The sequence below is a fragment of the Solanum pennellii genome, chromosome 8 (genome assembly GCF_001406875.1).
Source record: "Solanum pennellii chromosome 8, SPENNV200".
Taxonomy (NCBI): domain Eukaryota; kingdom Viridiplantae; phylum Streptophyta; class Magnoliopsida; order Solanales; family Solanaceae; genus Solanum; species Solanum pennellii.
In genome coordinates this window covers 64,621,261-64,647,618 of record NC_028644.1, presented here as the reverse complement: position 1 = coordinate 64,647,618, position 26,358 = coordinate 64,621,261, and the positions used below count along the sequence as shown (strand labels likewise).

General features: G+C 30.6%; 4 protein-coding genes and 2 pseudogenes across 6 annotated transcripts; 2 read left to right on the top strand and 4 right to left on the bottom strand.

Moving 5' to 3' along the window:
* The first annotated feature begins 138 nt into the window (after nt 1-138).
* LOC107027931 (plastidal glycolate/glycerate translocator 1, chloroplastic) lies at nt 139-4,455 on the top strand. Its single transcript, XM_015228986.1, has 8 exons — nt 139-492; nt 872-1,187; nt 1,840-2,101; nt 2,202-2,317; nt 2,641-2,750; nt 3,145-3,322; nt 3,437-3,566; nt 3,910-4,455. The coding sequence occupies exons 1-8, from the start codon at nt 214-216 to the stop codon at nt 4,058-4,060; spliced, it is 1,542 nt and encodes a 513-aa protein (XP_015084472.1). The 5' UTR covers nt 139-213; the 3' UTR covers nt 4,061-4,455.
* LOC107027933 lies at nt 4,327-6,063 on the bottom strand (annotated as a pseudogene).
* Nucleotides 6,064-6,213: 150 nt separating this feature from the next.
* Nucleotides 6,214-8,532, bottom strand: LOC107027930 (premnaspirodiene oxygenase-like). 2 transcript variants are annotated; one of them, XM_027919414.1, is made up of 3 exons: nt 7,952-8,053; nt 7,517-7,856; nt 6,214-7,041 (listed from the first exon to the last, which is right to left on the bottom strand). In XM_027919414.1, exons 1-3 carry the CDS (start codon nt 7,954-7,956, stop codon nt 6,421-6,423), a joined length of 966 nt encoding a protein of 321 aa, XP_027775215.1. In that variant the 5' UTR covers nt 7,957-8,053; the 3' UTR covers nt 6,214-6,420. The 2 variants fall into 2 exon arrangements, with proteins under 2 accessions (XP_027775215.1, XP_015084471.1); XM_015228985.2 differs by having other exon boundaries at nt 7,517-8,532.
* A 4,518-nt stretch (nt 8,533-13,050) lies between these two features.
* LOC107027929 (premnaspirodiene oxygenase-like) lies at nt 13,051-15,033 on the bottom strand. Its single transcript, XM_015228984.2, has 2 exons — nt 14,117-15,033; nt 13,051-13,806 (listed from the first exon to the last, which is right to left on the bottom strand). The coding sequence occupies exons 1-2, from the start codon at nt 15,005-15,007 to the stop codon at nt 13,198-13,200; spliced, it is 1,500 nt and encodes a 499-aa protein (XP_015084470.1). The 5' UTR covers nt 15,008-15,033; the 3' UTR covers nt 13,051-13,197.
* Nucleotides 15,034-16,169: 1,136 nt separating this feature from the next.
* Nucleotides 16,170-17,441, bottom strand: LOC107027841 (annotated as a pseudogene).
* Nucleotides 17,442-23,196: 5,755 nt separating this feature from the next.
* LOC107027372 (protein BASIC PENTACYSTEINE7-like) lies at nt 23,197-26,268 on the top strand. 2 transcript variants are annotated; one of them, XM_015228548.2, is made up of 2 exons: nt 23,197-23,282; nt 25,375-26,268. In XM_015228548.2, exon 2 carries the CDS (start codon nt 25,419-25,421, stop codon nt 26,076-26,078), a length of 660 nt encoding a protein of 219 aa, XP_015084034.1. In that variant the 5' UTR covers nt 23,197-23,282; nt 25,375-25,418; the 3' UTR covers nt 26,079-26,268. The 2 variants fall into 2 exon arrangements, with proteins under 2 accessions (XP_015084034.1, XP_027775057.1); XM_027919256.1 differs by having other exon boundaries at nt 23,227-23,282; nt 24,496-26,268.
* The last annotated feature ends 90 nt before the right edge of the window (nt 26,269-26,358 follow it).

Here is a 26,358-nt window from a genome sequence, read left to right as displayed (position 1 = left end):
TGCGAGAAAAAGTACTGTCTTTCAAAAGTTAAATACAGACAAAAGAAGGCAACGAACAAAACTGATTATAGTATTGTTAGAGACAAAGAGTCACTCTTTTATATGTGATGGAGAGAATAAGAATCATCTTTTTCTATTCACATCCACACAAATTTCTTCACTTGCCAGTTCAAAAAATGGACCAACTACATTCTCTTCTTTTCAAGATTCCCCATGGCAACAGCTTCAGCTGTTCCAAGAAGTTTGTTTCTCCCCAATTTCCAATACCCAACAACTCTCTATCAAATAAAGCTCAAATCTTTACAAACCCCACTTAGAATCCTTTCTCAGAAATCCAATTTGAGCTCTAATGTAGTCAATATCAAGAAAAATTTCGTCGAAAATACACAATCCCATGAAAGGGGTGTTAAGAGAATTCACTCTAGTAGAAGACTTATTGTTAGATCCATGGGATCAGACAGTAGTGTTGCATCCACAGGGTTACCAAGCAAGGCAAAAAATTGAATCTTTTTCTCTTTCATATTGTGAAATTTTGTTGAGCTTGTTTTTTCGGGAAAATATTTTTTTTGTTAGGTGCTTTCTAAAAAGTACTTTTGGAGAGTAGTATTTCGTGTTTGACTAATCAATTTGGAAAACAGTTTTGCCTATATTATAGTTTATGGGGGAAAAGATTACTTTTTTAGCTTTTTTTATACCCCTTTCGTGGGAGCTCCCATCGTTTTTGCTTCCTTGGTGACTCGAACTTATTATAACTAAAGTGTTGGAAGTGAGAAGTGCTTAACCTCCTAGCAACTCCCTGAAAAAACAGTTTTTGTTACTATTCAAAGCTTGAGTTTTGATTTTTTTTTTTTTGGTGTTTGTTTTGCTGTAGGTGTTTGGAGTATTGCATTTATTAGTTTCACTTGGAATCATACTGGCTATGGATAAATTGTTAAAGAAAGCATTTGTGGAAGCTGCTATTAAGTTCCCAAGTGCTCTATTTGGAATGTTTTGCACATTTGCTGTTCTAACGATTCTTGACTCCGTTGTTCCTAAGGCTGCAGAAGGATTGATGAACTTTTTTGAGCCTGCACTTTTGTTTATCCAGAGATGGCTTCCATTGTTTTATGTACCTTCTTTGGTTGTTCTCCCTCTTGCCGTCAAGGATGTTCCTGCAGCTTCTGGGGCCAAGATTTGTTTTATACTAGGTACCACATCTTAACTGTACGATAAATCGCCACACTTTTGGTTCTTTTTGCAGAAAGAGCTCTGAATTAAGATCAACTAACTTTAAGTTTGATGCCTATTTAGCTTCTAGAGGCCCTTGTGTTGCTAAATTATAATCACACTTTAAGTCGATGTGAATAAGAAAATGCTATTAGTTACTCATAACTGAATATCTTCCTATGAAATAAACAAAGTTTTTTTTGGACATTGCGCTCAGTAGGACCTGTTTAGAGTCGAACATCTTCCTATTAATTGTACCCAAACATATAGTAAGCTGCTCGACTAGTTATCCTTACAGCTTGTTGAATGGTTGTTACATATTGTTCATAATGGATTGTTGTGATGAATACACTGTTCTGATAGATTCTATTGTTTCTCCTCATTTCGTAATACCACGCACCAGCAATTTGAAGAGTAAGCTTACAGTTATTATAAAAAGGTAGGGTAATTGGTAAAATAAGATTATTAATACTAAGAGAGAGAAAAATAAGGTAACGAGGCAATCAAACCGAATCAGTCTGTCACATATATATGGTTATAAAAAACTGCAGCTTCCTTCCTTTTCTTTTCTCACTTTGAGCAAGTCTCTTTGTTCATGCCAAGAGAGTAACTGGTTTTTTACTTTTTTTGCAGTTGGAGGCTGGTTGGCTTCTCTTTGTGTTGCGGGTTTCACAGCTATATCCGTGAGGAAAATGGTAAAGACTGAGATGATACCTGCTGAGCCCATGGCAAAGCCTTCTCCATTTTCTTCTTTGGAGATGTGGACTTGGAGTGGTATCTTTTTGGCATCATTTGTTGGTGCACTTTACTATCCAACAGCACTGGGAACAAGTGCTAGAACATGCCTACCCTTTCTACTTTCATCTACTGTATTAGGCTACCTAATAGGATCAGGGTATGATTCAGCATGAATAAATCTACTTTTCAGTTTATCGTAGAAACTTTCTTCGTTTTTCTTGTTCATCTGATCTATACATTACTTTTTATATCCTCAGGCTTCCATCGGCTGTAAAGAAGGTTTTCCATCCAATCATCTGTTGTGCAGTCTCTGCAGATCTTGCAGCCATTGCTTTTGGGTACCTTTCTAAGTCTGGACTCGATCCAGTTCTTGGTAAAGATTTTACTTCTATGTTATAATTTATTTACTTTCTTATTCTTACACCATTAACATGAATGTTGACTTGACTATAGCTATATCAACTTAGATTAGCCATTTCAATGGTACATGATGTAGTAGATAAAAAGAAGGTTTAAGGAAGATTTAATGCATAAACGTCAAGCTTCTACATGTATAGTAAGATGTTACAATTTCTGCCCATTTGTTTTCCTGCGTAATACATAAGTATTATGAGCATGAGACGTCAAACATTCTGAACAACATTATTTGTCCATTCAGCTAATCAAATTGTATTATCGCCTTGCTTATTTATTCAGGGGATTATCTTACAAAGGCCGCATCTAATCCTGGAGCTGGGGACATTCTCATGGGATTTTTGGGATCAGTCATCATCTCCTTTGCCTTCTCAATGTTCAAGCAAAGAAAGGTAACTAGAAATGAACTGCAACTAAGGCTGATAACAGGACAGAAATTTAAAGTGACTTCAAACTTATAGAAGAACTTTTATGTTTACCGGTGATTGGTGAGGAAGGATGTATACGGCAACAAAACAAGAAAAAAAAGAGGCAAATTTCAAAGACTTAAAAAATAAAACGAACTGAACAATGACATTCCAAACCTAGCAGTAGATTCATTTTGGAGTTGTTTTGCTTGTCCTTCGCTTTTCTTACAAACATAAAACTTTTTTCTTTTTATCCTTCACCTTCCTGACTTCTTGCAGCCAATGTAAGATGAGTGGTCCTTCAGAGGATTCACTCTCTTTCAGCTTCTCACCTGTTCCTGTCTTTTGCTTATGCTAATTATCTATTTTCTATTCTCAGCTTGTTAAAAGGCATGCTGCTGAGATTTTCACCTCTGTCATTATATCCACGCTATTTTCACTATATTCAACCGCACTCATTGGAAGGCTGATTGGGTTGGAGCCAAATTTGACTATATCGATCCTACCACGATGCATAACTGTGGCACTAGCTCTCAGCATTGTTTCTCTATTTGAAGGTAAGGAACATCTCCTTGATGATCTTGTTCTCTGAAAGCTTGATGAATCATGGATTATCTGGTAATCGAGAGTGAAAAAGATGCTAAAACTCTTCTTGAATGTGTGATATTCAGGTGTGAATTCATCCCTAACAGCAGCTGTCGTTGTACTAACTGGTCTGGTGGGAGCAAATTTTGTTCAGGCTGTGCTGGATAAACTTGGCTTCAATGATCCTATTGCTCGAGGAATTGCAACTGCATCAAGGTACTAGCTATTTTCATTGTGCAGATAGCAATCATTTAGCTTTACAATGAGAGGACAGTTCCTTGTAAGAGTTATATCAAATGCTCCATTTCGAAAGAAAAAAAAAAGAAGAGAATCCATTTCGAAAGAGAATTATATCAAATGCTAGAACTATAAAAATTGGCTTTTTGCAACCTCAGTTTACGATAACAAGTTTTCCTCTTCTAGGATCAACAGTTTGCGTTTAACTGTAAAATTATATTTTAATTAGGTGAAGATCGATTTTTATGTTTGAGAAATTTACATAGAAGAAGACCAAAGCTGTATAATATTGCTCTAATGGCTATCTGTATTTTGTTTTTAGTGCTCATGGGCTCGGAACAGCAGCTTTGTCAGCTAAGGAACCTGAAGCTCTTCCATTCTGCGCTATAGCATATGCCCTGACTGGTATATTTGGCTCTCTTATATGCTCAGTTCCAGCAGTAAGACAGAGCCTACTGGCAATTGTCGGCTGAGCTTGTTCATCTTCACATTCATCTTTCTTCATACCAATTCGATCATTCTGTTGAGATAATGCCAGCACAATCACCCAAGTTAAGTTTCAGAAGGCAACGGGCAACTTGCTGTTTCTTCACTATGTTCAGATTCTAGATGCAAGGTGTTTATAAAGTTAAGTTTCCATTATTTCTCTATCACTCTTGAGGAGCATGATTAGGAACTTTCCTGCATCTAGTTTTAGGTTTACTTAGGATGTGTATAGAGGTACATATCCATAGTTTTCCGTTGTAAGGTTTTTTCCTGTAAATTGAAACGAATTGCTACTTCTTTTATGAAAGTAAGCACAGCTGAATAGCATGAAACTCAAATGTATTTTTGATCTTATAATTCATTATTATATTGTGGAGATCAATTATCAACAGCCTTCCACCATCAGTACTCTTTTGCAATTAGAAGGATGAAATAGGATTTATTACTTCCCTAGGGGATACACTAAAAAAGTTTGAAATGTAACTTTGCGCAGAGTCTGAATAGGCAAGAAAGCATCATAAATCTATGATAACAATATTTTGTGTCAATATTGTGACAAATCATGTGGAATGGCAATCAAGTGAAGATCATTTTATGTAACATTCTGCGATTATATAGAGTTTAAGAAACAAAAGAAGACTTAGCTAACGATTGACTTGTTAAAATGAGATTAGAACCAAATCAACTTACAAGAATGACTGCTTTGATGTTGTCATTTGTCATAGGAAATTGAAGTCCATCATTCTCCATAACTCTGAGTAAAACGTCAATCAAATCTTCACCCTCAAACTCGTTGTTGCCTTTCTCCCCATTTGCTTTATTCTGTTTATGATCATTAATAATATTCTCCAGTATTACATCAAGCTTATGATGCATATTCATCAATCTGTTTCTCTTTCCACTGATTTGATGAAGTAATTTCCATGAAGGAAAGAGATCTACCACATCAAATCCGGCTAACAAATTGTCTCTATCATCCCATACTTTTCCGAAAGCTGATCTACATATAACAGAGCTGATAAGTTGAAGAACCTTTTCAGACATGTTAACCACAACATTTGGCGTGGAATGAATCGATGCAACAAGATTATGAACCTCATCTTGTAGAATTAAGTTAAACGACTTGACCATCTTTGCACTGAGTAGCTCTGAAGCGCGTATTTTTCGCATCTGTTTCCAGTAATCACCATATTCTGCAAATGCAAGCCTTTTTGACGATAAAAGATTATATCAGACGCCACAAGCTCTGGCCTTGCTGCAAAAGAAAGGTCATGAACTTTTAGTACTTGTTTTGCCAAATGAGGAGATGATACAACAACTGCATCTATTTCCCCTAACTTCAGGTGCATTATTGGTCCATATTTTTCGGATAAATTTCTAAGAACATGATGTGGAAGTGCTCCAATAAAGTGATGCAAGCTTCCAATAAGAGGCAATTTCCATGGACCTGGTGGCAATAATCTTTGGTTCATTTCTTTCCATTTTCTAACTACGATAAAGAGAATGGAGAAGAAAAGCAAGATTGGAATTAAGTTAAAATGGAAGTGCAGAATCTCCATATTATCACAATGAGGAAGAACTTCTAGGAATATGTCAAATTTATATTTCATTTGATCAAGATGTTGCTACCAAAATGAACAATTAAAAAGAGATGGAGTTTGTGTGGCCAATTTTTTTTTTTTTGGTTTTCCACCCATTGTAGGTATCTGCATTGGAGCCTGAAACACATAATTTTTCATATTAAGAGCTCGAACCAGAGATTTATATGAAGGAGGAATGAACCAGAGACCTCTAATTAAGGGAGGAGCAGCCTGATCAACTGCACTACAATCTGTCTGGCCAACTTTGCATATATGCAAGTTAGGTAGATTAATAGATATGCCTTAGGTATATTACTGATTAAATAAGTTAGCTGTGCTTTGAAATATTAACATCTATATCTATGGATGGTCCGTGCTGAGCACGGTCCCAACATAGTATATCTATTTTCCACTGATAATCAATTTATTCAACTTATGTGTTTGTATTAGTAAAGATGGATGATCAAGTTAGAAATAAAGTATGTTCATTCAACCTGCAAATTATATGCAATACCACGTCATAGACAAAGAAGACATCAAACGTTGACACAACTCAAAAATTATTATCAAAATTATTGAACATTAACCTTAGTTTAAGTAAATTAAATATGATGACACAGAGAAATGGAGTGCTTGATCTGTCAAACCCGATTTGCCATTAGGGGATTCTTTATTTCTTAGGGGATACGCTTAGACATAATGCAACTTTGCACAGAGTCTGGATAGGAAAAGAAAGCATCATTACACTATGATAATGATATTTTGTGTCAATATTTTGACAAATCATGTGGAATGGCAATCAAGTGAAGATCATTCTTCCTAGTTGCAGATATTCCAAGGGTTTCAGTCATATCCTGATCCTCAGGTTGTTGTCCATAAGGAAGTTTCCAATCGAAGTGATAAAGCAATTGTGCTAGCGGATACACAACATTAGCTAAACCAAAATGCATTCCTGGACACATTCTGCTTCCTGCACCAAACGGAATATACTGAAAATGATTTCCGTTAAAATCCACAGAATTCTTTTCAAATCTCTCTGGCACAAATGTTTCAGGGTCGTCCCAACTTTCAGGATCTCTAGCAATAGCCCAACCGTTAACAACCACTTGAGCGTTAAGAGGAATAGTGTATCCATCAATTTTTGTTTCCTCTCTGCATTGCCTAAGGCCTAAAAGAGGAGATGCAGGATGTAACCGTAGTGTTTCATTGATCACTAACTTCAGATACTTCAACTCTTCGACATCATTGTCATTCAAATCTTTCTTCCCTTTACAGACACGTCTCACTTCTGCCTGTGCTTTAGCCATCACATTCGGGTTCTTCATCAGTTCAGACAACGCCCATTGTATCATTACTGATGAAGTTTCAGTTCCCCCAAAGAACAGGTCCTACAACATTGAAGTTCAGCTATTAATATATGATTTTGCCAAATGATAAAAGAGGTAGCTAGGAACTTAAGAAAACCTTTGTACATCCCATTCTATGTAACATTATGCCACTACAAAAGAACGACTTCCCATTTGTTCTAGCCTTGGTGGACAGAGATACCTAATACCTGTTTCTGGTGACAGGTATCTCATGGAATCAGTCGAGGTGTGTGTAAGCTGACCCAGACACCACGGTTATAAAAAATAAAGATAGATATACGAACAAGTAAATGAAAGATGGTAAGATTTTTACATGTTTCTTAATATGTACCTGTCCGGATAACAGAAACAGCTGTTATATCAAACTGTTAAAACATGAATATGTGAATGATTTTAAGATTAAGAAACTTTTATCTATTTTCATTCGTGTTAGTTTATGTGGCACAATAAGTGTAAAAATGAGCAAGACTCTAAAGGAAGATAGAACGAAACTTACTAGAATGACTGCTTTGATGTTGTCATTTGTGAATGGAAATCGAAGTTCACCATTCTTCATAACTCTGAGTAAAGCGTCAATCAAATCTTCACCACCAAACTCACTGTGGCCCTTCTCCTCATTTGGTTGATTCTCTTTATGTTCATGAATAATTTTCTCCAATATTACATCAATCTTCTTATGCATACTCCTCAATCTGCTTCTCGTTCCACTAATTTCGTGAAGTAATGTCCAAGAAGGAAAGAAATCAGCCACATCAAATCCGCCTAATAAGGCTAGTACTTCCCTCATGATCATCAACAAATAATCCCTATCATCCCATACTTTTCCGAAAGCAGATCTACATATAACAGAGCTAGTAAGTCTAAGAACCTTTTCAGACATATTAACCACAACATTTGGCGTAGAACGAATAGATGCAACAAGATCATGAACCTCATCTTGTCGAATTAAACTAAACGACTTGACCATCTTTGCACTAAGTAACTCTGAAATGCATATTTTGCGCATTTGTTTCCAGTAATCACCATATTTTGCAAATACAATGTCTTTTTGACGATAAAAGACTATTTCAGATGCTATAAGCTCTGGCCTTGCTGCAAAAGAAAGGTCATGAACTTTTAGTACTTGTTTTGCCATATGAGGAGACGATACGACGACTGCATCAATTTCCCCTAACTTCAGGTGCATTATAGGTCCATATTTTTTGGATAAATTTCTAAGAACATGATGTGGAAGTGCTCCAATAAGGTGATGTATGCTTCCAATAATAGGAAATTTCCATGGACCTGGTGGCAATCTTTGTTTACTTTTTTTCGATTTTCGAACGAAAATAACTAAAAGGAGGAAAAAGAAAAGCAAGAATATTGAAACAGAATGCAGAATCTCCATATTTCTATACTGAGCAGGAACTCAACAAAAGTTGTATAAATTTGTTAGCTGAATAAATAAGTTTGAACCATCATATCCCAGATTTTTTATTGCTCATATTTGTTGTCAAAATCACATAACAGTTTCCAAAACAGTTAAATTTTAAAAAAGACAACTTAATAGCTCATTTACGAATCTTTCACGATTTTGCAAGCTCAAATAAGTGTTTTTTTTTTTACATTAGATCTACTAATCACATCATGCAACATTTGACAATTCTCTCATGATTTGATAATTTTCTCACAAATTCTTCACAATTTTAAGAACTCAAGTAAACCTTTTAAACACTGCCCACTAAAAAAAAGTTTTGGTTATTTTATTTATATTTTTTAATTATACTAGTTCCACACACGTGCGTTGCACGTGTTCCCCAAGCTAAATTGCATGAAGTTGTTGTAACGATGTGTTTGTATGACCTCTTTGATATTAAAGATGAAGAAACCACAAATATTGTGAAATAAAAATAATTATATGTTAAATGGTGCGTATATTTTGATTTAGTAATTTGCTGATAGAATAAAAATAGATCAACAAAAAAATAATTACAAATTAAAATAATTAATTAAGAAAAATATATAGAAAACTTTCACATATATAAGAAAATATTAGGCAAAATAGAAGGCATACCACTATATAAGAAAACTCACATTTATAAGAAAACTTTCAAATTTTCTTTTCAAGAAAATCAAAAAAGTCTTTCTTTTGTAATGGAAGATATATGTACGTTTTTGTTGTAAAGACGGTTTAACTTAACTAAGAGAAAAGTAATTAATTAAATTGGACAATTTGAACTTAAACTTCATATTAGAATTAAAATGAATTAAATGAAAGAAAATGAAGGATAGGAATCAAAGTCTCAAACATCTTTACATATTTCACCTGTAGCTAGAGACTTTTAGTAGATGAATATGGTCAATATATTAAATTAAGTGTATTTAATTATTAAGTAACCCTTCAATTTCTTCAAATTTTATAATTTCAAAGAGTGTTATACTCTATACAAATTTATAGGATAATTCTAGTAATCTAACCTTAACTTTGTTGCTTCACACTTTTAATAGAACTAATAATTCTATTTTTGCTGTAAAGTTTGTAAAATAAAATAGTAAATCAAGAAAAAGTACTTTAAAAGCTATACAACTTATGTGGTTATCAAAGCAAGAACAATTATCAACCATGCAAAGACTTAAATCATAAAACTCAAAGTCTTATTGTGTACAATAATATTTTATTTGTAGTTATTTATTTATCAAATAGGAAAGAAAATAGAAATTTTTTAATGGTAAATAAAAGAACACCTCTAAAGAATCAACAAAAATATTATAAAATGAAGCTAAAATTAACAATGTGAAAGAAAAAAGTAGTAACAATGTGAAAGAAAAAGAGATGACAACTTTCTTTATTCTCTTCCAATTATTCAAAATCTCTTCGATAGGATATAATTGAGGGACTCAAAGGATTGTCATGAATATGTCATTAACCCATTTCATGGATGAAAGGTGAAAGTAACAAGTATATTATTATGAACATCAACAAATGTATAATATCTTCATTTCTAATATAATAACACAAAATAAAAATTCCACTTGAACACATAGAAGAGAAATCTTAGCAGATCTTAGTTAATCTACAATAAAATTATCAAACAAATATTAAGATACAATAAATGAAGAGAAGTAGCTATCATCAAAACTAAGACAATATATATCATGACATAATTTACAGATCGGAAAATTAGTGAAGCACACAATGGTATTTATAGCCAAGATATATAAAAACTCAAAAGTCAAGTTAGAAAAAGATCATTAAAATATCATTAAATCTCTTTATTAAAGAAGTGAAAGGACACTTTATATTTTATTCTTTAAAAATGGTTAGATTTCCAAAACTATTAAAATCCAAATTTGTAGTTATTCTTTAAAGTTAAAACGTATGACTATAAGTATTCAACATATGTACTAATACACATAAAAGAATATGAAGAACCAATTTTGAAACTGTTAAAACATTTATTGTATGGTAGTCAATATGATACTTAGCATTTATTTAAACATATGTTTACATCTTTTTTTTACACAAATTATTAAAGAAGTATTTTCTTTATGTAAAGATAAAAATGTTTAATTAATTATATTAGATGAATTTAATTAAATATTTTATAGCCTTTTCATTAAATGTAGGGATAAAATGGTAATTCAACTTTTATGTTTTGAGCTTCATGCTTATAATAATACTAGTTCCACACACGTGCGTTGCACGTGTTCCCCAAGCTAAATTGCATGAAGTTGTTGTAACGATGTGTTTGTATGACCTCTTTGATATTAAAGATGAAGAAACCACAAATATTGTGAAATAAAAATAATTATATGTTAAATGGTGCGTATATTTTGATTTAGTAATTTGCTGATAGAATAAAAATAGATCAACAAAAAAATAATTACAAATTAAAATAATTAATTAAGAAAAATATATAGAAAACTTTCACATATATAAGAAAATATTAGGCAAAATAGAAGGCATACCACTATATAAGAAAACTCACATTTATAAGAAAACTTTCAAATTTTCTTTTCAAGAAAATCAAAAAAGTCTTTCTTTTGTAATGGAAGATATATGTACGTTTTTGTTGTAAAGACGGTTTAACTTAACTAAGAGAAAAGTAATTAATTAAATTGGACAATTTGAACTTAAACTTCATATTAGAATTAAAATGAATTAAATGAAAGAAAATGAAGGATAGGAATCAAAGTCTCAAACATCTTTACATATTTCACCAGTAGCTAGAGACTTTTAGTAGATGAATATGGTCAATATATTAAATTAAGTGTATTTAATTATTAAGTAACCCTTCAATTTCTTCAAATTTTATAATTTCAAAGAGTGTTATACTCTATACAAATTTATAGGATAATTCTAGTAATCTAACCTTAACTTTGTTGCTTCACACTTTTAATAGAACTAATAATTCTATTTTTACTATAAAGTTTGTAAAATAAAATAGTAAATCAAGAAAAAGTACTTTAAAAGCTATACAACTTATGTGGTTATCAAAGCAAGAACAATTATCAACCATGCAAAGACTTAAATCATAAAACTCAAAGTCTTATTGTGTACAATAATATTTTATTTGTAGTTATTAATTTATCAAATAGGAAAGAAAATAGAAATTTTTTAATGGTAAATAAAAGAACACCTCTAAAGAATCAACAAAAATATTATAAAATGAAGCTAAAATTAACAATGTGAAAGAAAAAAGTAGTAACAATGTGAAAGAAAAAGAGATGACAACTTTCTTTATTCTCTTCCAATTATTCAAAATCTCTTCGATAGGATATAATTGAGGGACTCAAAGGATTGTCATGAATATGTCATTAACCCATTTCGTGGATGAAAGGTGAAAGTAACAAGTATATTATTATGAACATCAACAAATGTATAATATCTTTATTTCTAATATAATAACACAAAATAAAAATTCCACTTGAACACATAATAGAGAAATCTTAGTTAATCTACAATAAAATTATCAAATAAATATTAAGATACAATAAATGAAGAGAAGTAGCTATCATCAAAACTAAGACAATATATATCATGACATAATTTACAGATCGGAAAATTAGTGAAGCACACAGGGGTATTTATAGCCAAGATATATAAAAACTCAAAAGTCAAGTTAGAAAAAGATCATTAAAATATCATTAAATCTCTTTATTAAAGAAGTGAAAGGACACTTTATATTTTATTCTTTAAAAATGGTTAGATTTCCAAAACTATTAAAATCCAAATTTGTAGTTATTCTTTAAAGTTAAAACGTATGACTATAAGTATTCAACATATGTACTAATACACATAAAAAGAATATGAAGAACCAATTTTGAAACTGTTAAAACATTTATTGTATGGTAGTCAATATGATACTTAGCATTTATTTAAACATATGTTTACATCTTTTTTTTACACAAATTATTAAAGAAGTATTTTCTTTATGTAAAGATAAAAATGTTTAATTAATTATATTAGATGAATTTAATTAAATATTTTATAGCCTTTTCATTAAATGTAGGGATAAAATGATAATTCAACTTTTATGTTTTGAGCTTCATGCTTATAATAATATATGATAAGCCACAATAATTTAGCAAACATCACAGTCGGCAGGTCCACGTATAAAGGGGTTGATGGATGATGACTCAGTTGTCAATTTTTGAGCAATTATTACAAGATTTTAAAGAAATATTAGTCTAGCATAATATATAAATGAGTCTTTTAATTTTAATTTTTATATTTTTAATTTTAAATATGCATTACTAGATATTTGAATTTGTATAAAGTTAAAGCAATAAATATATGTCTTATATGTGGCATCTCACATAAATTGTCCTATACTATATGTGTATCTATCGATTTGTGAAGTGTTTGAAAAACATAAATATCGAAATTCCATAGAGAACTGTCATATTACTCATATCTTTTATCAATATATAATTTGGCAATCTCAATGAACAAATGAGGAGATAATCAATATATATTCATGAAAAATGCTTGGATTTGGTGTCAACATCACATTAACAGTATTTCTGTATAATTCCAACCAAGATCAATTATGTACTTTGAAAGATAAAATAGGATTTATTACTTTCTTAGGGGATACATATAAACTTAGAAAGATTGAAATACAACTTTACATAGAGTCTGAATAAGAAAGTAGGCATCATTAAACTATATATATATATATAATAATGACATTTTTAATCATATGAAATGGCAATCAAGTTAAGATCATTCTTCCTAGTTGCAGATATTCCAAGTGTTTCAGTCATATCCAGATCCTCAGGTTGTTGTCCATAAGGAAGTTTCCAATCGAAGTGATAAAGCAACTGTGCTAGCGGATACACAACGTTAGCTAAACCAAAATGCATTCCTGGACACATCCTGCTTCCTGCACCAAACGGAATATATTGAAAATGATTTCCATTAAAATCCACAGAATTCTTTTCAAATCTCTCTGGCACAAATGTTTCAGGGTCGTCCCAACTTTCAGGATCTCTTGCAATAGCCCAACCGTTAACAACCACTTGAGCGTTAAGAGGAATAGTGTATCCATCAATTTTTGTTTCCTCTCTGCATTGCCTAAGGCCTAAAAGAGGAGATGCAGGGTGCAACCGTAGTGTTTCATTGATCACTAACTTCAGATACTTCAACTCTTCGACATCATTGTCATTCAAATCTTTCTTCCCTTTACAGACACGTCTCACTTCTGCCTGTGCTTTGGCCATCACTTTTGGGTTCTTCATCAGTTCAGACAACGCCCATTGTATTATTACTGATGAAGTTTCAGTTCCCCCAAAAAACAGGTCCTACAACATTGAAGTACAGCTATTAATATATGTTTTTTGACAAATGATAGTCAGAGTTATCTAGTACCTGTTTCTGGTAGCGTACAAGCTGACCTACACACCACAATTATTAAAAAGAAAGATAGATATACCAAAACTTAAACGAAAGATGATAAGATTTCCAACATGTTTCTTAATATGTTCCTCTCCTGATAACAATTAACAGGAAAAATAACAGTTCAAACATGAGCATTCACTCATTTTTCATCCGTTTTAGTTTATGTGACACGATAAATGAATGGTTATTTTGATGAGATAGAACCAAACTTACTAGAACAACTGCCTTGACGCTGTCGTTTGTAATTGGAAATTGAAGTTCACCATTCTCCATAACTCTGAGTAAAACGTCAATCAAATCTTCACCCCCAAACTCACTATTTCCCTCTTTTCCATTTGCTCGATTCTCTTTATGTTCATGAATTATTTTCTCTAAAATTACATCAATCTTCTGATGTAAACTCTTCAATCTGTTTCTCATTCCACCAATTCCATGAAGTAATGTCCAAGAAGGAAATAAATCAGCGACATCAAATCCGCCTGATAAGGATAGTACCTCCCTCATCAACATCAACAAATTATCTCTATCATCCCATACTTTACCGAAAGCTGATCTACATATAACAGAGCTAGTAAGTCTAAGAATCTTTTCAGATATATTAACCACAACATTTGGCGTAGAACGAATAGATGCAACAAGATCATGAACCTCATCTTGTCTAATTAAACTAAACGACTTGACCATCTTTGCACTAAGTAACTCTGAAATGCATATTTTACGCATTTGTTTCCAGTAATCACCGTATTTTGCAAATACAATGTCGTTTTGATTATAAAAGACTATATCAGATGACATAAGCTCTGGCCTTGCTGCAAAACAAAGGTCATGAACTTTTAATACTTGTTTTGCCATATGTGCAGACGATACAACGACTGTATCTATTTCCCCCAACTTCAGGTGCATTATAGGTCCATATTTTTTCGATAAATTTCTAAGAACATGATGTGGAAGTACTCCAATAAGGTGATGCATGCTTCCAATAACAGGCAATTTCCATGGACCTGGTGGCAATTTTTGGTTACTTTTTTTCGATTTTCGAACGAAAATAACTAACAGGAGGAAAAAGGAAAACAACAATGAAACAGAATTGAAATGAATCTCCATTTTTTAACACTGAGGAGGAATGCAAGGAAAAAAATTGTTGGTTAAATAGATAAAAGGGGTTTGGCCTTCACGTGAAATGACCATGTAGTCAAGTCACATGGATAGTGTTCGTCTTCCTTTTCACGTGAAAGGTTATTCTCTTCCGTTACTTTTTAAAAATATATATATATATATAATTGAATTTAAAATTAAATATGTAGAAAAATTAAATAATTTGTCTACAACAAAAGGTAATTAAAAACAAAATACTAAATTCTCTAACATATTTACTAAAATTATTTGTTTATAACATTTATTTTATTTAGCAAGGAGCTTATCCACTCCATCCGACTAGTTCTGAGTTTGAATTTCGAGCAATTCACTATCATATCAAAATTATAATTCTCCAATCAACTTCATTAAACATTTGAATGGATCTGTGTAAACTTTGGTTGACATGAGTATAGAAGTCATTTTATACTGTTGGATAACAAGTCATCCCTTTTCTACTTTGATATGTTGAAAACTCGTGTGGTTAGGAGTTCCAGATGATTAAATAAATAAAGATTTTATCATGACTACAATTTTAAAGAGACGCCAAAGCGAAAAACAAGCTATGTGGTTTAATAGATATGCTTTGTAGATTAAATAAGTTAACTGTCACATTACTCATATCTTTTATCAATATATTTAGGCAATTCCAATGAACAAATGAGGAGATCATCAATCTATATTCATGAAAGTTGTTGTATAATTCCAACCAAGATCGATTATGCACTTCGAAAGATTGATATACAACTTAGGGCCCGTTTGGATGGGCTTAATAAAAGCAGCTTTAAAAAAGTACTTTTGAAAGTGCTGAAACTTATTTTTAAAATAAGCAGTTATGCGTTTGGATAAAAAAGCTGACGTTGCTATGCCAAACGTGAAAAGGGAAAAATAGAAGAAAGAGATGTTAGGGTTATGTGGGTAATTTGGAGATTGTATAAAAATATTAAGGGCAAAAAGATAAAAATGTGGTCAACTTAAAACAGCTTATAAGCTAAAAAAAAAAAACACCCCTACCCCAGCTTTTAACTTTTGGCTTAAAATAAGTTCTTTTTAATTTAAAATAAGTTATTCTGAGTATTGCCAAACAGCTAAATAAGTCAATAACCAGCTTTTAAGTCAGTTTGACCAGCTTTTAAGCTGAGCCAAACAGGCTCTTAGCATAGAGTCTGAATAGGAAATTAAGCATCATTATACTATGATAATGACATTTTAAATAATGTGAAATCGCAATCAAGTGAAGATCATTCTTCCTAGTCGCAGATATTCCAAGTGTTTCAGTCATATCCAGATCCTCGGGTCGTTGTCCATAAGGAAGTTTCCAATCGAAGTGATAAAGCAACTGTGCTAGCGGATACACAACGTTAGCTAAACCAAAATGCATTCCTGGACACATCCTGCTTCCTGCACCAAACGGAATATATTGAAAATGATTTTCCATTAAAATCCACAGAATTCTTTTCAAATCTCTCTGGCATAAATGTTTCAGGGTCGTCCCAACTTTCAGGATCTCTTGCAATAACCCAACCGTTACATCCACTTGAGAATTAAGAGGAATAGTGTATCCATCAATTTCTGTTTCCTCTCTGCAGGGTGCAATCGTAGTGTTTCATTGATCACTAACTTCAAAAACTTCAACTCTTCGACATCATTGTCATTCAAATCTCTCTCTCACTTGTGTCTGTGCTTTGGCCATCATATTCGGGTTCTTCATCAGTTCAGATAACGCCCATTGTAATATTACTGATGAAGTTTCAGTTCCTTCGAGAAAAAGGTCCTACAACATTGAAGTTCATCTATTAATATATATGATTTTGACAAATGATGGAACTAACAATAAGTGTACACATGAACACGACTCTAAATGAATGATAGTTTTGATGAATATAGAACCAAACTTACTAGAACAATTGCCTTGACGCTGTCATTTGTGATTGGAAATCGAAGTTCACCATTCTTTTCCATAACTCTAAGTAAAACGTCAATCAAATCCTCAACCCCAAACTCACTGTTTCTCGATTCTCTTTATGTTCATGAATTATTTTCTCCAATATTACATCAAACTTCTTATGCATACGCTTCAATCTGCTTTTCATTCCACCAATTCCGTGAAGTAATGTCCGAGAAGGAAATAAATCAGCGACATCAAATCCGCCTGATAAGGCTAATACCTCCCTCATCAACATCAACAAATTACTTTATCATCACATACTTTTCCAAGAGCTGATCTACATATAACAGAGGTAGTAACTCTAAGAACCTTTTCAGACACATTAACCACAACATTTGGATCATGAACCTCATCTTGTCGAATTAAACTAAATGACTTGACCATCTTTGCACTAAGTAACTCTGAAATGCATATTTTACGCATTTGTTTCCAGTAATCACCATATCTTGCAAATACAATGTTTTATTATTTTATTTTTAAGAAAATATAATTAAATTCAAAAATAATAATATTAATATTTTTTTAAAATCAATAAAATATAGAAAAATGAAATAATAAAACTATAAGAACAAGAAAATACTAAGATCACAAACTATTTATTAAAATTAAAATTAATAAATTATATATATTTGATATATTTCTTTTCTTCTTTTTAATTTTCTTCTACTCATTTATAACTTTATCCATTTATTTTTCTTTATTCCTTTATTTTTCTCCCTTTTCAATTTTCTTCTCCTTCCTTTGATTTTTGCGTCTTTTGATTTTATTTTCAGTTTCTTTATTTCCTCTCCCTTCTTTTCTCTTTTCTCCTTTTTTGGGGATAATTTTCTAAAGATTTTCATTTTTCAACATAAAGATTTTTAAAAATTATTTTTTTCTGTTCAATTTGTAAAACCAGTCATAATATATTAGCTCCACACACATATATGGGTAAATTAGTGCATACTTGGTACTCCATATGTCTCATATGTGGTATTCTTTCCGTATTCATTCGTCCAAAAAAAAAGTTTATCTTATTACACTTGGAAATAATTTAACTTAAAATTTATCTTTTATCCTTAATGAAATGATTTTCAATCATACAAATTTTTAATATAAAAATTATTTCAAATTTCAAAAGAAATTCTTTTTTTAAAATATTTCATCAAATTAAATGATATCACATAATATAAAACGGAGAAAATATATAATAGGTAAGTTGTTGTGGTGCAGTGGTTATCATGTTAGTCTTTAACACACTAAACGTCCCCAGTTTGATCCTGGGCAATAACACTACTTTTCTTATTTTTTAGTAATACATAAGTCTATAATCTATGGACAAATAAAACTGAATAAATAAGGGTTACAAAGCCAATAAAAATGTCATAATAATTATGTCATTTGGAAAAAAGGTTATGTGTTTTCTTTTTTTGTTTTTGATGGTATAAGCCACAATTATTTAACAAGCAGGTCCACATCATAAATGTATTGATGACTCAGTTGTCAATTTCATGGCAAGTAGTAGAAAATTTTAATGAGATAATATGTTTTTAGTTTGGCATATATCATAATATATATGCCCTAAATTATTTTTGATCTTTAGACTTTAAAGAGTGTTAGATTTGTTGTTTTTGAAAAATTAATGATTAGATTTTGTTCTTGTATGATATTTTTAATTAGAGTTTATTTAAAATAAATATAGGTGTTGATGATTCATATATTAGATTATTAATGATATACGAAGAATAAGTTATTTTAAGGTCAAAATAAGTTTCGCAAAAATACTTAAAGTTCAGGAAAAAAAAATAGTTAAACTTCAGTCATATATGCCTTAGACATATGTGTGCCTTAAGTTGATAAAATATCTAAAGTTTGCTTGCCTTCGAATTAGGATTGGACATAAAATATCTAAAATCAAATTATTAAATTGAATCAAAATTTTTGATAATTAGATATTTGATAATTTGGTATTTGATATGATATTCATAAGAAAAATTTTAGAATTAAGGTATTCGAATTGGGATTAGTATTTAATATTAGTATTATTGTTATTCGATTGTTATTTTTTGAACTCCAAAATATTTACTCAATAAAGGTCATGTTTCAATATATCTATTATCTATTAGTATAAGTCCAAAGAAAAAGTTAAATAATAAGCATAAACACAATCCAAATACATACGTTTTTTAGTTGTACCAATTTTATTTTTCTAGATTTTTTTTTACTTGTTAATCGTCTATTATCGTATCTCCGCATAAAAAATAAAAATAATTGGAGAGATTATATTAATTTTGTAATGCAATCATCTATAGCTTCAATACAGTATTATCGAATATCGTCTCAAATCGAAGTTAAATTTATCGTTTATTAAATTATCGAATTGAAATTAAAAAATTTAATATTTGATATCTACTTTTAATTATTAATTATTGAATTATTAATTCAAAATTTGAAAAATCCGAATTAAATACTAACACCTACCGCTACTTCAAATTGCCCAAAAGTTAGGTTTTGGAAAGTTAAAATTAATTATTTTTAAAATTAGAAGTATTATAAAACTTTTTTAAAAAAAATCATTATTAATCTTTAGGGATAAAATACATGAGTATAGAAAATCGAAAATAGTTAAAGTGTAAATTAATAAGAAAATCATTTTTATTTATATTGTTTTTTCTACAAAACATAAACAAGAAAATGGACAAATAATATGAATTATGAAGAAGTGACAAGTTTTTATTCTTTAATTCATATCAAGTGAATTATTCATATATTTTTCATAACTCAAAATAGATAATTATAAAGTTCAAAAAATTATCAAAAAGAAAATTATATTTGCCTTTTATTTAGTAAAATTATCAAGCGCTTACATTTTTTTTAAAAAATAATATTAAAAATAATAATCTATAATTTGGATGAGAGGTATTGACATAATGTTGGGATTTGGGACTTTGCCATGACTTTTGTCCTCCACTTTGATGACAACTCTGATCTCTAACCCCTCGTTCGGATGGTTATCGTTTAGTTTAAATATAATATTTATTTTAATGATTATATAATTTTTATTATATTATATTATTTAAATTAATAATTAATTAATAATGAAAAGATTTATGTTATGTACTGATTAATTTGATATTACTTTATTATCTTAATATTTTTATTTTATTTTTATTTATTATTTAATAATTATATTTTATTTTTTACTTTACTTTATTTTTTTCTCTTTCTCATTTAAATTATGTGACTTTATATAAAAAGGATAAATAATATAATTTATTCAAATATAATAATTCATAAATAATAAAATATCATATGATAAAACACAATATCATACAATATCTCAAATATGCTCCTAAATTATTCGAAAAGGTCTAGATATACCTTCCGTGTAAAGTTTGGTTCACTCATGCCCTAACCATCCAACTTTTGGTCCAAATATGCCCTTATGGGCATTAATTGTTATGTTGGAAATATCCAACTCATTTTTAATTTCTTTAAATGCCACATGGATTTGCCATGTCATTTTGACCTTACCACATGACATTTATATGAAAATGAAAAGATATTCGGACTCATAAACAACTAATTCTACCCATAAATCAACCTCCTTTTAAATAAATTATCCGACGATTTTCAACAATTTTATTTAATTTTTTCGATAAATTCCGAAAATGAGTAATTAATTAATAAAAAATACGAAAAAATATAAAATTAACGCCAAAAATTCACAAATAATTATAGTAACCTTAAATTCAATTTAAACACTTTTTTAAAAAATTAGTTTTTTTTCGATAAATCATGAAAATGAGTAATTGATTAATAAAAAAATATATGAAAGAAATATAAAATTAACGCCAAAAATTAAAAAATAAATAAAGTAACCTTAAATTCAACAATTTCAAAAAAAATTTAATTTTGAATTTTTTCGGCAAACCCAAAAATGAGTTTATTAACAAAAAATATGAAAAGATTGAAAATTACGCAAAAAATTCACAAATAAAAAATAGGAAAATATGAAAAAAATATAAAATAATTTTTTTTTTGAAATTATTGAATTTAAGGTACTATTTTCTTTTGTGAATTTTGATGTAAATTTTTTGTTATGATTTCATATTTTTCCCCTTTTTATTAATAAATTACTCATTTTCGGGATTTGTCGAAAAAAATAAAAAATTAAAACAAATTGTAGAATGAAATGTTACTATATTTATTTGTGAACTTTTGGCGTTAATTTATATTATTTTCATGCTTTTCATATTTTTTATTAATCAATTACTCATTTTCGAGATTTACCGAAAAATAAAAAGTTTTAAAAAAATATTGAAATGTTAGATTTAAGGTTACTATATTTATTTGTGAATTTTTGGCGTTAATTTCATATTATTATTTTTTCATATTTTTCCTATTTTTTATTAATTAATTACTCATTTTCGAAATTTATCGAAAAAATAAAAATTAAATAAAATCATTGAAAATCGATCGGATAATTTATTTAAAAGGGGGTTGATTTATGGGTCGGATTAGGTGTTTATGAGTCCGGATATCTTTCCATTTTCATATAAATGTCATGTGGTAAGGTCAAAATGACATGACAATTCAATGGAATGAAAAATGAGTTGGATATGTGCAACATGACAACTAACGCCCATAAAGGCATATTTGAACCAAAAATTGAACGACGAAGGCATGAGTGAACCAAACTTTAAACGGAGAATATATCTAAACCTTTTTAAATAGTTTAGGGACATATTTGACCTTTTTCACTATTATCATATATTATTATAAGCATGAAGCTCAAAACTTAAAAGTTGAATTACCATTTTGCCCCTCTAATAAATTAAAACTTATATAATTTATATATATATAATCTTCTTATTCTCATTACATAATCTTGACCTTTCAAATTTCTAACATAAATGTAAATAAAAATAAAAATGAGTAATTATCAAGAAATTAAAGTAGATTCATGTATCTTTAAAATTAAATTTCATCTCTATCTTTTTTATATTTATTTTAACAATAATTCATGTGACTTTTCATGTTTCCATAATTTTGTTCTATAAATTTAACTTTTTCAAGAAGAACTTTTATTTACTACTCCTACAATTCTTGTATGTAGGAATTCTAAACATGTGAAATAATGTCACAATTTGAGGTGAAAGTTGTGAGATTCCCTTATGCAGTCACGAGAATAGATGAGAATTCAATTACTGAAGCATCGGAGCTTGATGTGTTAGTTTTATACTTATTTGTAGTAAGAATTATAATAAGACTTTTTTGTCTCTCTTCATATAGTTGAATTCTTGTTTTATTAGCAAGTTGCTCTAAATTCATATTTGTATTTTGTATGCTCAAATGTTCAGTTTCACTATAGAGACAAACAAAATGAAATGCCTAATTATCTTGCTCATGTGTACCTTTTTTTTTTCTTTTCTCCGTACTTATAATTTTTACATATACATTAATTTTCATCTTTAAGAATGAATGTGATAAAATAGGATGTTTACTCTTTTCTTTTCTTTTTATGGAAAAAAAGGTGAAACATATAATATTAGATTAATGGTGGATAAGTTATGTATGACAGAATTAAATTTTATATAAAAATAGTAGTTATTCATAAATATCCTGATTTTTAAAATATAAATGATAAAACTTTTTACATCTTAGTTTTAAATATTTATAGTTAACTGATTAGTTTAAAGTGTTTATGGATGAAAATTTAATACAATACTTAAAACACATTCATTAAAAAAGTTAAAAGGTTTTGTTTTCCTTCCCTCAAAGTTAATCTTACACTATCTAGCATTATTCTACCAATAAAACGGAACTATCAAGAAATTTAATTTAGATAGTTGTTATTTTTCCTTTTAGCTTTGCAAACTTATTTTTTGAATTACAAACAAAGTTTATTTTATTAATTTCTCATATTATTATCTCGATGCATTCACTTGGAGGTCAGAAAATTGAAATGTCACAATTAGTAGTAAAACAAAGTAAAAAATCTCAATTAGACATATTTTATTATTTAGTAGTATTATCTGTTAAGAAATAATCATATATTATTATAAGCATGAAGCTCAAAACTTAAAAGTTGAATTACCATTTTGCCCCTCTAATAAATTAAAACTTATATAATTTATATATATATAATCTTCTTATTCTCATGGATTACACGCGCAAAACGCGTGCACGGAAACTAGTAAAATAATACGTAACAACAGTCTAAACAAGTTATATATAACAAAGCAAAGAAGAAAAAAAAGAAGAGAAGAAACCCCATTAGAGCTTTATATCTCTTGCTCCAACTCTGTGGCCGCTGTAAGTGTTCTTCGTTTCATAAATTTTTGTTTATCTGATTTATTGGTAATTTATAATATAATATATACAAGTGTGGAATTTGGTGTTTATGCTTTAAAAAAGGAATGATTTTTTTGTTTGTTCTCTCTTTCACTTTTTGTTTTTCATTTTTGGTGGGATTCTGTATTTTTGGAATTTTTGCATGTTACTTCAAAAAGATCCGTCTGGGTTCAACCCTAGAACGACAACAACAGCCTTTAGCTCTCGATTGGTCATAAATTTTGAAGTTGAAATTTGATAATTGGAAAATTTGAGTTTCATAGTTGTGATTTTGGAATTTAAAGTTGTGTTTGGACATGTATTTTACTTTGAAATGTTTTTGAAGTTTCGTAAGTGGAAGTCCCAAAAACTGGTTTAAGCCTGTTCTTGGGCACTTGAAAACATTTGAAGATCAAATTTCATAAATATTTGAAGATAAATTTTCAAAATCTAATCTAAAATTTATGTTTTAATGCTAACTAGACTATGGAAATAATGGGCTCGCCACCTCTTCCACTTAAATATGAAGCTTAATTCGTGCATGACGTAATGTTGGAACTTGAGACTAGTCACAACTCACAAGTTCATCAATGCTCATACAATGTAGTGGAGTAGTGTTTCAAAAAAAAAAACCATATATAGTTGAAATCCTACACAAATAGCCGATCATCCATATATTTCGATGGCAATTATATATGAAATGCTATGTAAGATTTTTCTTGTTAGGTTTCTTACCGGTGTCTGGTGCTCCCTTGGGTCCCACCTGATCGGGATCCATACCGAGAAGTCCCACTTTGGGAATTGAGGTATAAGGCTCCCTACTAAAAGTGACTGACTCCATTCTCATTGCTCTAACACGAGACCTCTAGTTAAGGATGAATGAGACACTTACCACCCCACCATAATCTTGGGGTAGGATTTTCATTGTATAAGGAATACTAGTTTTTGATTTTGAAAAATGAGGATATATCCGTGATTGAGTAAATTAATAAATTGTACTGAAATGATCGAAACACAAATGAAAAATTAGAAATGATACAAAATTTGATGTCTGTGTATGTCTCATGGTATAAGGATAAAGTACTTGATTTTGAAATACATGAAGTGTATTATCAGTGTCATATTATAGGTGTAGTTAGTATAATTTACTCAAATGTTAACAATTCGATGGGGCTATAACATATCTGCAAAACAGTATTGGCTTGGATGGAACTATGCCTGTGTACGTGTTTGATATTTGGATTACACCTACCGCAGTCACTTGCATTCGAGGATTTTGCTTCTGATGTCAGTTTCCAAGCTATAATATAGTTACTGGTATTTCTGTTTGTTGGAGCTCATTCTTTTGGATGCTTGAAACAAAAAAGAACGATACTTTTATCAGTTTTCCCTTGAAAACTTGTTGGGAATATGCTTCGCTACTATATTTCAGCAATTGCTGAATAACTTTGACTTGTAATGCTTTCAACGTGTGCAATCGCTAACGTGTAAATGCTTTTCCCCTGGTTATGCATCTCGGTTATTGAACAGTTTTTGCCTTGCATTGGTTAGGAATTAGGATAATCATGTTTCCATTTGTAAATTAATGTGGCTGATTTCAGTAATCTCATGCTGAAACCATCTTAGTTACTGAAATTCTCACATGAATTGGCAAGTTTTACGCCGGCTGCCAGCCTACCACAACTCCCTCCCTTTTTCTGGGCTGGGGAATGACTATGTAAGCATGCTCACACAGGTGGAGTTTCATACTTGTTCGAAGACTTACTAGTCATATTTATTTCACTTTGTATGATGAATTGATAATATAATATGAGCTTAAATGAAGAATGTGGCTCGTCGCACAGGGCTTGCCTAGTGCGGTTTGCCTCTTCGATGTGGTTCGTAGGCTAATACTGTTCAAGTGTCGGGGTTACCCTGTGAGCACACAAAGGGGCCAGGCTGCGGGTTCTCTTGTCATCGAAAAAAAAAAGAAAAAAGAATGTGAATTTCATATAGTTGTACCCAACTTGTTTGGGACTAAAGCATTATTGTTGTTGTTGTTGTACCGAAATTCTCACAAAGTACATATTTGCAGGACTGGCTCAAACAAAGATAGTATCTCCTCCCATAAGATACCAAATGGCATCTCAAGTTAACCACAAAGAAGAGACATTTGATTCTCATTTTCCATGGATTCATCGAGATAATTTCCCCCCAGCAACACAATTTGGATCCAAATCAAAACCTTGTGCTGCTGTTCCTATTCGTTCTGTTGCTCCGACAGGTGAACAAAATGTGGATGTCAAGTTCAAGGCGAAATCACAGAAGATGAAGAAAAACAAGAAAACATCTATGAATGGAATTCGTGAAACTGTATCGGAACTTTTGAAAGAGAAACGGTTTGAAAATAAGTCTTCTGCCTCTAAAAAACCTAAAGGAGAAGCTAAATGTAGAGAAGCCACTGTAACAAAGAATCCGAGTTCAGTTTACGGTCGAGCTAGTGCTGATTTTTCTGGCCTGCCACAGCCGTTTTGTTCCTGTACAGGTGTTTCTAGACGGTGCTACAAATGTGGAGGTGGGTGGCAATCATCATGCTGTACCACCTCCTTATCTGAGTATCCGCTCCCATTCAATCCCTCAAAGCCTGGGAATCGTAAGGCTGGGAGAAAAATGTCTAATGGAGCATATAATAAGCTTCTGTGTACACTTGCAACTGAAGGTCATGATCTTTCTAATCCAGTTGACCTGAAGGACCATTGGGCAAAACATGGTAGTAATAAGTTTATTACTCTCAAGTGAACACGAGGAAAATTGACTCAATGTGTATTATGTATATATTATTTTGCCCTCCAACTGTTGCTTCCACCGGTAAGCATTAAAGAAACCTTGAGTAGTAGGTTGTTAATATGTTGAACTTAGTACTTATAAATTCTGGTAATACCATGCTTCTCCGTATTAGTCTTTGGATGCTTCCTTCGTTCTAACAAAAGTATGGCATTCTGAGACACTCATTTTGCATGAAATATTGTGTTTACGAGTATCAGATTTTCTGAGTTTCGTGGTGGTTTCAATCTCAATT

Bases quoted from the DNA above. Each gene is read 5' to 3' on its own strand.
- LOC107027372 (XM_015228548.2), top strand. From the start codon at position 25,419: ATGGCATCTCAAGTTAACCACAAAGAAGAGACATTTGATTCTCATTTT.
- LOC107027929 (XM_015228984.2), bottom strand. From the start codon at position 15,007: ATGGAGATTCATTTCAATTCTGTTTCATTGTTGTTTTCCTTTTTCCTC. The intron at 13,807-14,116 runs GTAAGTTTGGTT...TCAATGTTGTAG, and splicing joins GCGTCAAGGCAGTTGTTCTA to GACCTGTTTTTTGGGGGAAC.
- LOC107027930 (XM_015228985.2), bottom strand. From the start codon at position 8,407: ATGGAGATTCTGCATTCTGTTTCAATATTCTTGCTTTTCTTTTTCCTC. The intron at 7,042-7,516 runs GTAAGTTTCGTT...TCAATGTTGTAG, and splicing joins ACATCAAAGCAGTCATTCTA to GACCTGTTCTTTGGGGGAAC.
- LOC107027931 (XM_015228986.1), top strand. From the start codon at position 214: ATGGCAACAGCTTCAGCTGTTCCAAGAAGTTTGTTTCTCCCCAATTTC. The intron at 2,318-2,640 runs GTAAAGATTTTA...TTATTTATTCAG, and splicing joins TGGACTCGATCCAGTTCTTG to GGGATTATCTTACAAAGGCC. The intron at 3,323-3,436 runs GTAAGGAACATC...TGTGATATTCAG, and splicing joins CATTGTTTCTCTATTTGAAG to GTGTGAATTCATCCCTAACA.